Source organism: Chironomus tepperi, unplaced genomic scaffold, assembly GCF_022539635.2.
Source record: "Chironomus tepperi strain 1889 unplaced genomic scaffold, CSIRO-AGI_Ctep_v1 contig_73, whole genome shotgun sequence".
NCBI classification, from domain to species: domain Eukaryota; kingdom Metazoa; phylum Arthropoda; class Insecta; order Diptera; family Chironomidae; genus Chironomus; species Chironomus tepperi.
In genome coordinates, this window is record NW_027226195.1 from 489,969 (window position 1) to 506,063 (window position 16,095).

Below are 16,095 nucleotides of genomic sequence, written 5' to 3' on the forward strand. Positions count from 1 at the left end.
ATTTGGATTTGATCTAACCCGACTGACAAAAATAATGAAGAAGCCGCCAGGAATTAGCAAAAGCACGATAAAATACACATCAAATGATGGCCGCATTCATATGTAGGTGATATAGCTTTCAAGCAAAAGTAGCTTCCATTTAGTGGTAACACAGCTAACTATGACATATCCTCGTTTATTTGTGTCACTCAGGATGTGTTGAGCAGCTCGAAATCAAGAATGCAGCACTGATCAAGCACTTTTTGATCAGATCCATTGAGTCGTGAATGACTCGTTGTAGTAATGGTAACTAACTATTATAATATCAATCATGTGATCATGGGTTCGAAACTGAGCCAGAATGATTGACTTGTTCTTTTTCGAATCATACTTTTGTAGAGGAAGCTCGGCGCAAAATCACCTGAAACTCAACTAAATGTGATTGACATTAACTGATGTAAACATTTCTGTTTCTGATACCACAAGCTGTAAAATATTCAACATGCGCTTTTGCAGATCAATTCCTAGTACTGTCATACCAAAAAATTTTCAATTCTCGAAAAAACTATTTCAAGAATAACTGGAAGGGAAACAGAATCACACACAAAAAATTTCTCGCATGATATTTCCATTTAGTTATCATATTTATATCTAAAAAGTCCATTTCTACTTATTTTGCATATTTTTTTTAGTTCTCGTTTCTGCCTCACTCCTTCATTCATTGAGTCTCTCGTTCTCACTCTCTGTGTATGAAAATGAAATGAAAAGAATTGCTTTTTTTTCATACATTATACGAAATGCTGTTTTCCATTGCATGTCCGAGAGAAAAATTGAGTGGGAAGGAGAATGTTTAGGGGTTTAATGGGGGAAGAAACGCATTTCCGAGTGGATAAAAGGACTTTGAACCTAGTAGGTGGCAAGCAGCACTACATGGCTTAGGACGGTAATGAAGGAATACCAGTTAGATGTCAAAACTGAGAATTTGTACAAACTTTGTTATTCGGCCCGCAATAGAGTCAGATAAAAAGCATTTTATAGCTACCTAGGCTCCAAGTTGGAGCATGGTTCCAAGAAGTAAGCAAGTAAGAAGTCGAAGTCGATTCGGATTTTGTAGGGAAATGACGACTCGTCTACTTGGTTGACTCAACTCTTAGCTCGACTTGACTCCACCAAAAATTTTAGTCCATTTCGAGCTCTAATGTCAATTTCATGCCTACTTGTAACTCCGAATAACCACAACGTGTTCGCCATGGCACTACTATGTCACCACAGTGACAATAAGACGAGGAATCATCCTGACTACACCTTGACAGCTGATTTAAACCAATTTTGCTGCCGATAAGGAACACAAGATGGTAGAAAAAATGGTTTTTCATGTTAATAAGCTGTTGTGATGCAGTAATCCAGTAGAATTAAATTAAGAGGATAACTAAGTTTATGCCCGTGCGACTGAAGTCTTCATATGGAAGCTTTTAGTAAGGTACATGGAGTTCGGAGTCCATTTGGAATCATTGTTGTGTTTGATCTAACCCGATCGATAAAATAAATTTTGTAGGGAAATGACGACTCGTCTACTTGGTTGACTCAACTCTTAGCTCGACTTGACTCCACCAAAAATTTTAGTCCATTTCGAGCTCTAATGTCAATTTCATGCCTACTTGTAACTCCGAATAACCACAACGTGTTCGCCATGGCACTACTATGTCACCACAGTAACAATAAGACGAGGAATCATCCTGACTACACCTTGACAGCTGATTTAAACCAATTTTGCTGCCGATAAGGAACACAAGATGGAAAAATTCAAATTACGTCGTAATCAGGCGTCACGTAGTCATCAGGGTGTCTTCCAATATCCTCACGTTTCGCCAACAACCCAGCGACTTAACAACATCTAAGCAACTACATTACGCTTCCCGGGAGCATATTTCAAATTTTCCCTCCAAAATGCAGTCACTCTTTGCATACTACCCACCATAAAAATGCTGCATTAAAAAAAAATATAGAAGAAAAATGTAGATATATGCACATACATAGACATCTCCATGCACAAAAAAAAAACTGAATATATTTATTGTTATTGTGACCATAAAGCATTGAAAATTGCACGTACATTTCAGGCAAATTTTTGCTCTACGACTAAATTGAATTTTTTTTTTCTTTTCTATCTTATGCATCTCCAGTTCTTTTATATAAATTCTTTTTTGTCGCTTTGCTTTATGAACTTTGGACATGGCAAAAAATATTATGAGGAAAAAATTTGTATTCAAATTAGATTTTCTTGATTTTTATTTTATTGAGCTTTATTGTATGGTTTTTGGTTGTGATTTTGTAAAGAGTTGAAGAGGATATTTGAAATAGATTGAAAATTACTATGATTCAGTTTGATAAAGTGCATCAATTTTTATATGAAAATGTAGGTTCTGAGCTACAAAAATGAGGTCAAAAAAGGGTCCGTCATGGAGCTTTTAAGACTCAATCGAGAGTGTATCTTACCCAAAAATACGTGGAAGATGCGCTAAACATTCGAAGACAGATCAGAGTCAGCTCTACATAGACCCGTATTCACCATGATCTCAGTTAGGGCTGTTCAGTTAATATCTAACGCCCTTTACGTAATTCAGTGAAGGACAACCTTAAATTGTTTACGGCACACTAAAGTAAGTTTCAACCGAAGCCGCACGCTGCACAAGGTTCATGGACGAATTTTGGACGGAACACGCGGAACACAAGGAACACAGCTTACCCCAAATCGCGTAATTTATCAACATCAAAATCAGTTTAATTTCCAACTTGTCCCTACTTCAGATTCTTCCACTTTCTCTTCCAATGAAGCAATTAATAAAAAATACAACACGATATTCCCATCAGTCGTATTAAAGCGATTAACCCTTTATTGGCATTAAGACTAGATTGATCAGCTTTCCTATTTTATATACTTATTTTTTCTACTAAAAATAAAGTTTTCATTTAATTTAAACAGGGATATTAAGGTGAAAGGAACAAGTGAAAAGAAGCTTATACACAAAATGAGAAAAGTTTTCCGTCCTGGGATACTTAATACTCTTTGTTCAAGAAAATACACAAAGCATTGAGTTTCTGCTTGTTAAAGTCTCTGTCTGATGATATTAAAGATTCACTTTAAGGAATTGATTTTGATGGATATTGTGGTGTTATTGCTATTAATTGTTTGAAGATGGATGAATGATTAGATTTTGCTACATGCCAGAGTTGGCAGGACTGCTGGAGTCGGAGTCCACTGGTGGCCAAGACCTTGGAAGTCTGATGATGTAAAATTTTAGAAATTTCACATCGATTTTCATGAAATTTCATCAAAAAAGCTCATCTTCAATTGAATATCATTTACTAGCGACTACTTCCTCCATCCTTTATCCTCCAAACCCCTCATCATCAAGATAAAATATTTATATTTTATGTGAAATTCTTCTTATGCTCGCTCAACTCATTTAAAATGTATCCAAAAAAGAGTAAAGTAATCGCATGACATTGAAATGAAGAAATTGAAAAGGAAGACGGGCAATAAAATATTTTTTTTAGTCTTAAATTGATGAATAAAGGAAGAAAAGCAAGTCAAATAATTCCGATAAAGGCAAGATTCATTTCCTTTTAGGTATGCAAAGAGATTTTTATGTGTCGTGAAAAGGGACGAAGATTTTTTTTTTTTCTTCAGCCTTAACCTTTTGAAATTTTATTTTTTTATTGAACTAAAGGGAAGGGGAAATGGGATTTAAATAGGCTTTTTGCTGGATGGAAGTAAAATACATAAATTCATCTTCGAAGCTTTTCTATTTTTAAACACGTCATCAAATCTTATTTAGGAATTTTTGTAGTTTTAAAACTTTTTCAATTTTTGGTTGTTTTTCCAAATTGAGCATTTCAGGACACAATCGCTTGTCATATTATCGATCTTTTGCTAGTTTACAGTCTAAAGTTATGAATTAAATAAGTTATAAGTTTGTTTAATCTCCAAAAAGTACTAAACTTTGCAAATTTCCTAAATTTTTGAATGTTTTACAATAAGGATTAATGTTGTAGTGTAGATGAACATTGCTTATTTATTAATAAGTTTAATTAAAGACTCCTGACGGATTTATTCTTCTCTAACAACGATGTTTATTCTTCAGTGATCAAAAACGGACTAAATATTTACATGAAGGGGACTAACAACTATAAAAGGGGAAAATCAACTCAAATTTTAGTTAGATTTAGTTTGAATATAAATCAACCGTTGGTATATTCCAGAGATCAAAGTCGACCAGGATTTTATGTGAAAAAGTCGATTCAAGTCGACTCAACTCCATACAAAATCCGAGTCGACTTCATGCTCAAGTATATTCTCAACAATTAATGCTTAGATTCCTTATTTCAAATTTGTATTAAAATAAGAAAATTCAAAGCTGTACTAAAATTCGAAAAACCATTAAGAATTGAGAATTTTTAAGATTTGTCTCTACATCTTACTCAGTTCCCAGTAATCTATCCTGCCCAATCCATACAATACAAGATTTATATTCAATCAGATTCATTTATCAGCAACTTTTATTTCTGTATATTTTGCATTCCTTATACCTTTTTATCTCTCCTTACCTTTAACTTATTCCAATTTTACTTCCTCTATTCATCCAATTTATCTCCTCCACCCACTTAATTCGTTAGCTGATTGAAACATTTTTTTATTCCATTCATTTCCATTCTTATTCTATAAAATTAAAATTTTTAAGGAAGGAAATGAATGGGACGATGTCGATAGCAATGATCGAACAAAAAGTGGAGCAAGGAAAGACAGAAGAAGAAAAATGAAACTTAAACTTAATCCTTATCACTTACATTGATCTTGAAAAAGAAAGTTCTAATCTTCATCGAGCATTAAACGAAATAAAGGAAGATAAAACAGCACAAAAAAGTCCGTCTGTCAAATTACTGTCAATTATAAAGAATTTCGCTCGATATAAATAAAAACGGAAAGAGAATTGGCTATCAGGAACTATTAAGGAAGCATCGTGAGACAAAAAAAGATCAAGAGAAAAGGGACGAAAAATTTTAAGTAAGTGGATGGAGCTTCAAATATTTATGGAAGCTTTTACTGTGAATTTAGATGAAGGAAGCGCATACTTTGTTCCAAAATGAATTGAATTTGACTTCATGCTGATGAATGCAATGAAATCATGTTCTTATTAGCTCTTGATGTGGATATGCATCAAGTACATTAAGTAAAGTATGTATCAAATTAGATTGTCTTTGAAGAATCTGGATTTTAAGCTAAAGTTGCTGTACTTTAGAGTTTCTCAATCTTTTCTGAACTCGATACACTCAAGCGAAGCAAATTAAAAAGGTTACGAATACTTAAACCCTTCATCATGGACAGGTTTTCAATACCAGGATCAAAATGTATGTAATCCTTAGTTAGTGCTGTTCTCTTTAAATTAAAGGATTCCTTCCAAATTTCTACAACTCATTTAAAATCAAACAATCTACCAGCATCAACAAGCTTTTAATAAATTCACAAACTTCCCAAAACAGACAAATCGAGGACATCATCTATCCCATTCATAAGAAAATATTGGACATTGAATAAAATAACTGCAAAGAAGGAAACGAGAAACTTTTTTTCTCTGTGTGTCGAATAAAAAAGTTCATTTAAGAGAGAAAAATTGAGATGTTTTGATTTTTTATTTTTGTGCTTTAGACTTTCAAGGTTCTTTTTGTGAAGAACCAAAGAGCAACTTTAAAAAATTAAGGCCAGTTTGGGGATCGAATGACGAAAAGAAAAACTTTTGATTATTAGAGTAGAAAGTTTCTTAATTAAATCAGCATGTGACAGCTATCGATTTTTTTGGTGTTTGTTATACTTTGTATGAATTTAAAGTGCCAGATAGCATTATTTTGTATTTTTTTGTACAATGAATGTCATAAAGTCGACAATCATTCGACAATTATGTGACAATAAAGAAATGAAGAAAAATTTCGAATTGCTTTTATGGTTTTTTCGATAATGGGAATGTTCTGCTGTACTTGAGACATTAATTGTTAAAGAAACGAGATCTAATTGAATGTTTTCGGTCGATTTTAAATGACAACTGGATGTTTTCAAGTTCAAATGTTTGTTTTCGTTGCAGTTTCATTGTTAATTAATGAAGAGGAACATGTTAACTAATGAAATTGATGGTTTTATGGTCTTAGAGAAGTCTGCAAATGCAACATTGCGGATGTATTGATTAAAATCAATTACTCCTTTTCACAGTCTGTTGCATTATTTGTACATGTCGGTTTCAGAATTGTGCAGCTTACTATTCATATCCTGATTGTGGCGGTTTCTCCTGTTCAGGAAGGGTTTAAATAAGCTTTTAATCTATCCTTTCAAGTATACATTCCAACACACACCTTGATAAAGTATCCACTTGACATTTGGCCAACTTCGGAGTCAGAATTCGACTTTCCTAATTCCTCAGATTTAATCACTAATTCTATCCAAAGATGCCAGCAGGTTGATTATGTATTAGTCCCTTTTGAGTCACTTAGGCTTGCTAAAACTTGATTTTTCTCGCTAATCTTAATTTTCTGCTTCTTACCTGCTTATTTCACCACTTTGTTTACAACAAAAACAGTTCACATCGGTCCGCCAAAGGGAACAGACGTGTTTTTAATTCGCTCCGCAATTAATTCAAAATTCTCAAAAGCTCCAGATAACAACAACAGAGATTAAAGTTTCGAATCTCAGTTCAACTTGTTCAAACGTGTTTTGACTTGTTCGGCAAAATGGTAGAAACAACAACAAATCTCAACAACGAGGAAAGTAACCAAAAACTTTCGGAAAAACAACCTGAATCTCAACAACAAGATTCAGCACCCGTGACAACTCTCATCACCGAGGATATAAACAACGAAAAGCAACATGACATTGAGATGGAAAATCTCAAAACAAAACAGACAACAATGGATCAATTCGTCCAACCATTAAGGGCAGAAAAACGTCGCAGCCAACTTGAAATCTTCAGTGCGCCAGCCAAAAAGATATCTAGTGCTAGCAAAAAGAAAGATGACAACAAAAAACAATTTGACTTCTCAAATGCTAGGACGAATCTGTACGATGACAGATTTTTCAACTTCAGCGGAGATAACAGCAAAGCACCAGAACAACCAAAACAAAGTGAAATATCATCATCATCGAAAGACAACAACCTAACATCACAGCAGAAACCAAAACCACCACCGATCCATATAACTAGTGGTGGAGGACAGGAGATCAGAAGGTTGATGAACCAGATCAACAACCAACCCAGGAGTTTTATGATCAACGTCAAAAAGGATAAACTCAAAACAAAAGTTGTATCAACGGAGAGTTGGGACGACTACGACAGATTCATCAAACTCCTCAGAGAAAAACAACACCACTTTCACACCTATGCAAACCAGGAACCACAGATGAAATTCGTGCTCTACGGACTTCCAATGATGGAGATCGTAGACTTGGAAAAGGAGTTGAAAACGGAAAACATATCACCAGTTAAAATTGTCAAAATGACAATGAAACAAAGGAGACACGAAAACGACGACGACCAGAACTACCTTCTGTATTTTAATAAAGTACAGGAAGGTAACATTTTGGAAAACCTTCGAAAGGTTAACTGTGTCTACGGCTTCAAAGTAAAATGGGCTAAATACAACAACAGGCGAAACGGACCTTCTTTCTGTTCGAAATGTTTGCAGTTTGGTCATGGACAACGTGGTTGTAACAAACCACTAATCTGTTTCAGATGCTCTGAACAGCATGATTCAAAAACCTGTCCTTACATTTCGATTGAAACCAACAAGGTCCCAATCGAAAAACTAAAGTGTCACTTCTGCGGCGAGAAACATACAGCAATCTCACAAGAATGCAACATCAGGAAACAAATAATCGAGAAGTGGAAAGCTAAATCAACGAACGACAACAACCGAAATCAAAACAGACCATCAGGTGAACAACAAAGGATTCCACGAAATCCTGCTGGACAAAGGAATGCTCCACCAACATCAAAAACAGGTGAACGATCAGGCGGATCTGATCAATTTACATCACAAAGACCAGCTAGGAGTATCCCAGAACCGGTACCAACAACATCTAGAAAACCAGCTTCTGAAACCTCCGCACCAGTCACCATAAAATCGCAAAATAATCATCCACAACAGAAACCCTCAAATCAGGGAAATCAAAACAAAACACGAAGAAACAGGAGAAGGGGAAGGAATGGAAATAACAACAGGTCAAAGCCAAAGACCAATAACAATCATCAACAGAACTCAACGCAGGTTGTAGAAATTATGGACCTAGACTTCAATTCACTAACCTTGGAAACAAACAAGGTCGATCCTGAACCTTCATCCAGTGGTAATACAAAGGAACAAATTTCACCAGCCCAAGGCACAATCGATGAATGCATGTTCTTCATCAACTCATTCATCGAAATCATCACCAAAAAGCCAGAGTACCTAAAAGAGGAACAGGTACAACAAGCCATCGGCCAAAAAGTTGCCAAAATCTACATGAGTCAACATGGATTGTAGTCACCAAAGAATCAACGTAATTTACTGGAATGCTAACAGCCTTGCAGATAAGATGTTAGCATTTCTCGACTACCTCAGCATGCAAAACGTTGATGTTGCGTGCATATCGGAAACATTCCTAAAACCAAACTCCAAAGTAGACTCGCATCCTGACTACGTAATTCATCGATTTGATCGCATTGATAGACCAAAAGGCGGTGTTGCGATCATTGTCAAAAGAAATCTAAAACATCAGCTTCAACCAAGCTACAACACAAAGCTAATAGAATGCATCGGAATAAAAGTCTTCATCAACGAATCAATAAGCTGCCACATCCTCTCCGTCTATCTTCCAGGAGGAAGCAAAGGAAGGGAAATAGACGATCATCTAAGAGATGACATCAACAAAATAACAAACATCAGAGGAAACTACTACATCTGCGGAGACTTCAATGCAAAACATCGAGAGTGGAATTGCAACGTAGCAAACAAAGCTGGGACAATACTACAGGATATGTCCGGGGAGTTCATGATCTACTACCCCGATTCACCAACGTATTATCCAGAAGATCCGACGAAATCTGTATCAACAATCGACCTGATGCTCTCAAATTCCAGTCTGAACACTACAGAACTAAAATGCACAGAGGCAATGAGTGACCATTGCGCTGTGTATTTTCAAATCAGGACATCCAAAGTTGACAGAACAGACAACACAGTTTACAGATATGACTACAGAAATGCCAACTGGAAAAAATTCAAATCGTATATAACTCGTCGCATCGAAGACAGCACTCTGGAAAACCCATGCAACACCGTAGAGGAGATAGAACATCATATCGAAGTATTCTCAGAACTCATCATGGATTCCAGAAACAAAACAGTGAAGAAGAAAAAGATCAACTTTGAATCGACAAAGCTCACACCAGAAATCAAAGACTTAATCAGGACGAAAAGAAGTCTTCGACGAAGACGGCAACGTAGCAGAGATAATCAAATCAAAACTGAATTAAACATTCTACAGAAAGTCATCAAAGACAAAATTAAGGAACTCAAAAATACAAACTGGAATAAGCGGCTTTCAGAAATCCAACCATCAAACCAAACAGTCTGGAGGATTGCAAAGCATTGCAAGAAAGGTTCAAAATCGATGCCACCGTTGATTGATGCAGATAGAACATTCATCACTAATAAGGAAAAGGCCAGCGTTCTCAGTGACTATTTTCGTAAAGCTCACGAAAATCCACTTGAGGACAACAACCCAGTACATACCCAGGAAGTAGACAACGCAGTGAAGGAAGCATTGGAAGGAGAAAATAGTAACTGCACAGAACTTACAAATGTAGAGGAAATCTCATACATTGTAAGAAATCTGAAAAATCCTAAAGCACCAGGATTAGACGATGTCAACAACATACTCCTCAAAAATCTTCCACCAAAAGGCTTCGAATATTTGAAGTTCATCATCAACACGTGTCTCAAACTTAACTATTTTCCGAAAGTTTGGAAAAAAGCTAAAGTAATCCCGATCCCAAAACCTGGCAAACCAGCAAACGAAGTGAGCAGCTATAGGCCAATAAGCTTGCTTAGTTCCCTAAGCAAAATATTGGAGAGAGTATTGCTGAATAGAATAAACGAGCATCTGGAGGATAACAACATCATTCCGACTCAACAGTGTGGCTTTCGCACAGGACGATCAACATCTCACCAACTCATCAAAGTAATCAAAACAGCAAAGGAAAACATAAGCAGGAAGAAATCAACAGGAATGATCTTCCTAGATGTGGAGAAAGCATTTGACAGAGTCTGGCATAACGGACTCTTGTTTAAAATGATCAAATTAGGGTTTCCACTGCCACTTATAAAAACTGTAAGATCTTTCCTAAGTGAAAGAACTTTCTCAGTTTTTATTAAAGGTCAGTTCTCAGAAACCAATGAAATCAAATTCGAGTACCACAAGGAGCAGTGCTTTCACCAACTCTCTACAACATCTACACATATGATATTGTAAGAGAAACAACCAACAATATCGCACTCTTCGCAGATGATACTGCATTGTATCATTCTGCAGAAAACTCAGCCGATATTGTAACACATCTACAACACACTGGAAGAAAAGTACAACAATACATGAACAAATGGAAAATAAATCTCAACAAACAGAAGACTCAAGCCTTATTCATCACAAATAGGTACTCCAGGCAACTTCCTAGAGACAACATCAAATTCCTCAACGAAAACATCAAATGGGAAACCGAAGCTAAATATCTGGGAATGATAATCGACAAGAGAGTGACATTAAAGCAGCATGTAGAATATGTGACCAACAGAGCTCACACTGCACTAAGACTACTTTATCCCCTCATCAGCAGGAACTCACATCTCGACGTTCGAAACAAACTTCTCATCTACAAGCTAGCCGTGAAACCCATCTTCACATACGGCTGTCCAGCATTTGAACGGATGGCAAAAACACATCTACAAAAACTACAAGTACTACAAAACAAATTCTTGAGAATTGTTCTCAACAAAACAAGATATGAAAGGATATCAGATCTACATACTGAAGCAAAAATACCCTCTATTGAGGACTACGTCGGAAAGTTGCAAGCGAATTTCAACACTCGTCTTGCGTCGCGAAACACCGAATAAACCACAACATAAATTAAAGCAAAACAATTTCAAAATAAAATCAAAAACTAAGTGATGAATGCGATAAGCCAGAATCCTTTAAAAATTTAAATACAAATAAAATGTATCCAAACTTTGTACATAATTAAGTTAAAAATTTAATGAATAAAAAGTTTATTTAAAAAAAAAAAAAAATTACAACAAAAACATTCAAAATTTTGAACCCAAATTTGAATTTTGAACTTCAGTTGATTTCTTGACAATTTCAAATATAATTAATACGTTAATTCTGATAAATCTCTAAAAACAATCACGTTACCATTGAAATTTACCTTAAATATTTTGTTAATAATAACATTCTCAAAAGCTTCAAAGTGATCCAAATCTAAAAATAATTTCCAGCATATTCTAACTTCCAAACATCACAAGAAAAATCCATTTAACTTCCCCCAAACTCTATTGACAACAAGACCAACTAAAACATAAGGGGCCGTTCACTTATTACGTTACGCAAAAAAACAAATTTCTAGACCCCCCTTCCCCCTAGTTACAACATGTCGTTACAAAAAAAAAATTTTTGGTTGAGCCTGTTACAAAATCGTAGACCCCCCTCCCCCTAAAAAGCGAACGTAATAAGTGAACGGCCCCTAATAAATTTGAGATGAATTTTCCAGAGAATTTTAATAATTGAGAAAAATATTCATCTCAATAATCCTCAATCCTCAAGTCAATGAATTATTAAGCCACAAAAAACTCGGAAGTGCTCTATCAACTCATCAATTTGTATAAAAATAATCCACAAGAGGAGCAACAACAAAATAAAAAACATTTTTAATGAACAAGCCATAAAGCTAATCAACAAACTGAACCGGTAAGTTTAAAAATATCCAAATACATTTTATTCATTTATTCATAGACGAGAAAAACCGAATTTTCCTCTTATGCGGTTTTACTGACAGTACTTTTCATGATGTTGAATTTTATAGACAAAAAAAAGATGGAAAATAGGAATGAATAAAAGGAGAAACAGTTTGAAATTTTGTAGGGAAATGGATAAAGCGCTGTTGGTTTGAAAATGACTAGAATAATTGATTAAGGAGCTCTAAACTGCTCAAATCGGTTAGTAGATCAAAATTCCTGCGATAAGCCGGCGTGAAGTCAGAGTCACGCCTGATTCGGTTCAAATCCCGCATTGCAATGTTGTCTACATGATGATTAAGTAGACAGAATTATTAAAACTATAGGACAACTGTGTAGCACTCTCTATAAAGTAGCTGTCATTGTCAAGTAGTTTGTTCTAATTATACCTTCTGTCTATTTGCATGCCGTACGGACAGCACTTCAGATTAGATAATTTTGAAATCCCCGAAACAAAAAAAATTAAAAATTTTATCATTGTCCGATAGCAATTTTAGTGTCATTGTAATCTTAATACATATAATTAGTCAATATAATTTTAATAAGCAGCGGAATTGTGACAAATTTTAAAAAAAAAAATTAGATCCAGTGCATGGAAAAATGTCTTTTTAGTCAATATTTAAGGACTTACTTCACTGGTCGGACAGATGAATTTTAATCTTTGGCATCTTTTAGATGATGGATGATGCTGACTCTATCGCTGGCTAAAGTCTGACAATTCTAATACTAAGTGTAGGACTGCCTCTATCCTTTTGATATTTTGCCATTTACAAGTTAAATTTAAAGACTTTTTAGTGAATGATTTCTGTTAAAGTGTTGCCGGAAATTGCCAGGATAACATAAAACCAGCATCTCTAGAGGAAGTCTAGAGTTAAATTGCACCGACAGTCTCCTAGTTCAATCTAACGTCAGAGTCACGATGGCAGAATGTAGCCTTACTAATTTCTTTGCTGGCCGTACAGATCAAGTGTGATCCATGGCCCATCTCAGTCGGCGCCTGAAACTGGATACTGATTGGAATGTAGCCTTGCACAGGCGAATTTCATCGAAACCAGCCCACATCAGACTAATCCTGACCAAAAATCACATTTCTCGCCTTTTCTACGCAGTGCGTTTTTTAAGGTTGGTATTACTGGATTTGATGAGTAGCACTTGCAAGTATACAATTATCATATCAATTATCTCTTTTCATTTCGTAGAAAAAACCATCAAATTATTAAAAAAAAGCCCCAAAAGCTATTTCAGTTACTTAATCTTATCATTAGGACTTTTAAATAATTTTATTGCACCTGAAATTCCTTTAAAATTCATATAAATTGCATTTAATTCGCGACTGTGTCAGTAGGTAAACAGCCATTGAGTCAAAATGAACCAAAAAGTTATAATCGTTCTGTCAATTTTCATAATTTCTGTGTATGCTGAGTCTCAGCGCATTGCTGGTGGAGACAATGCAACACTTGGACAGTTTCCATATCATGCAAAAATTGAGCCATCAATTGGAAGTTTCAGACGATTGTGTGGCGGTGCATTGATTAAATACAATTGGGTCATTACAATTGCACAGTGTATTTTTGATGCCAGAGATGTAATCGTCCGACTTGGTGTTATTGATCGTTTGACTGGACCAGAAACGAAAATTTTTTGGGTCCGAAACCGAGAGCACATTATTACTCATGAAGACTATAGCGGTGACATTGTGACAAATGTGTTTACTAATGACATTGGATTAATATTCCTAGAAGAAGCAACTGAAGCCATGTTGAACATTCCGGGTCCAAATGGCAACCTTTTAATCGGTAATGTAACACTTCCACCACGCGACTTAGATCTTGATAGTTTTAACAGAATTGGAGTTGTAACTGGATTTGGATTTTATGAAGATGGACCTGATGCCTTAAAGTCAATGATTCTTCGTTATACACTAATGATGACTATTCCCCTTCAAGAATGTAGAGATTATCATGGTACTGCTAGAGTTACTGGTGGCAACTTTTGCACAAAGACGACTGATGGCGGTTCAACATGTATTGGAGATGAAGGTGGTCCATTTGTTATATTACATAATAATATACCAACTCTTATTGGTCTGGTTAGCACAACATTTCAGGAGTGTACTGTAGGACATCCAGCAATTTTCACAAATACGGTGTCATATCATGATTGGATTTCTGGTATCATCGATGATCCTCCTTTTGCTACTACGGTCCAGCCACCAACACGACCTCCTGGTGATGACAGCAATTGTAATTGTATATGTAAATGCTTTACTTGTTCCCCGGAAGGTATACTTCCAGCTGATAAGGAACCTATAAAAAATAACTTTTGGGATGATTAAGTTACTTGAATGATTATTTGTTGTTGATTGTCACATAATGTCCAAAAGAGATCAATAAAAAGATTTCAATCTATTGCATCATATATGTACTTACTTACTTCGCTGGCCGTACAGATCAAGTGTGATCCATGGCCTCCCTCAGTCGGCTCCGAAAGCTGGCTCTATCGCTGGCTACCGCTTGCCAATTACCAATCATCTATGCATGTCTATGAAAATAACCTTTAGGAATTCGAATCATTGAGATCCAGAGCTGTGTTAGGGCGATTTCCTGTTAATTGTTTAACGAATAGGAGTGTGCCAGGGGTCGATTTCTCTGGTAGTAGTAGGTTACACCACAAATCCGTAACAATGGTAAACCTGGTATGGCAATGTGGCATTACTGTATCGTATCAGTGATAAAGCGGTATCATAACTTGCCGTAGCATAAAGTATCACAACCGAAGATATCGGATCCACAACACTCAGGAGACACTCAATAGATCCACAATTTATAGTGAGATCGGAACCATTCCTCTGATGACATTACTTCCTGCAGCCTAGAAAAAGTCTTTGGAATCGTATTTCCATTACATATGATTCCAAAAAGGACAAATGAAAAGTTTCTCCTGCTGAGTCTCGAACCCATGATCACCGGGTCGGTAGTACAATTAATAGGTACTGAAGTACTGAACCATTCCGTCAACAAGCCACTTCTAATCCAAACACATATGTCTACAGTCTAACTAAAATCCAATCCAGCCTCAAAACCGATAACATTCATAACATTTCTTATTAAAATCGTGTTAGCAACGGTAAACCACATAAAAATATGCTTAAAAGTGGATACAAGAGTAATTGACCATGTGTAGGGTGAAAAAAAGCCAAAATCTGCACTCAATTTTCAGGTCAACTGTTCACTTTATTTTAACCAAATTATCGACTAAAAAATATCCCCAGAATTGAGATCATAACAATTAAAATTAGTAGAACGTGATGTTGAACCTAATGAAACATCGATGTTAGGGATGATGTCGGTTGGTAATCTTAAACGATGTTTTTTTTTTTTGGGTACTAAATGAGAAGTCAATTTTGAGTTTAAATGGTTTTATTTAGTTGCGTCTATAATATTAAATGAAATTCAATATTAATTGGCATTTAATACCTTTATCTTTATTGAAATGATGTCTATATCTAAAATTAAATGAGTAGCAAAAAGTGTCTTTATGGTTTCTGTCTATAAATTGCCATAATGTATATGGAAGTGGGGGAATTATTGTGAGGCGGAAGCTGAATGATTGCCTTAATAAATGTATCATGTTGTAAAATAATTTTGGATATAGGAGAGGATGGGAATAGAAATTTTCTATATTTTTGGGATTTGAAAACTTTTTCATCATCATCATTCGGGATTTCCTTAATCTTACCTCAAAAATTCGTTGATTTTGTAGGATATGCTTATGTATGTTATCACTAAATGAATACTAGAATTTTATAGTATTTAGTATTAGGGCTCGAAGTCAATTCGAAGCAGATCTCATTTGAGTCATCATTCATCAGCCAATATATGTAGGATCAAGCTTTCAATTTCTCAAATCCAGCAGAATGTAAATAAAAGTATGCATTTTGTTATAACGTTCATTTGAGATTTGAATAATATTTATTGTGCATAGTTAAAAGCCCCTTTTTCATGCAAAAGTTCAGTCAGTTTT

The 16,095-nt window shown here is 35.4% G+C and overlaps 1 protein-coding gene across 1 annotated transcript; it reads left to right on the forward strand.

Moving 5' to 3' along the window:
- The first annotated feature begins 6,143 nt into the window (after positions 1-6,143).
- On the forward strand, positions 6,144-14,407 carry LOC139101023 (uncharacterized). Its single transcript, XM_070653885.1, has 3 exons — positions 6,144-6,208; positions 6,996-7,729; positions 13,452-14,407. The coding sequence occupies exons 1-3, from the start codon at positions 6,144-6,146 to the stop codon at positions 14,405-14,407; spliced, it is 1,755 nt and encodes a 584-aa protein (XP_070509986.1).
- Positions 14,408-16,095: the final 1,688 nt, after the last annotated feature.

Coding starts and splice junctions, on each gene's coding strand:
- LOC139101023 (XM_070653885.1), top strand. CDS start 6,144: ATGTTAACTAATGAAATTGATGGTTTTATGGTCTTAGAGAAGTCTGCA. Junction 6,209..6,995: donor GCAAATGCAACATTGCGGAT/GTATTGATTAAA, acceptor TGAAATCTTCAG/TGCGCCAGCCAAAAAGATAT. Junction 7,730..13,451: donor TGGTCATGGACAACGTGGTT/GTAACAAACCAC, acceptor TGAACCAAAAAG/TTATAATCGTTCTGTCAATT.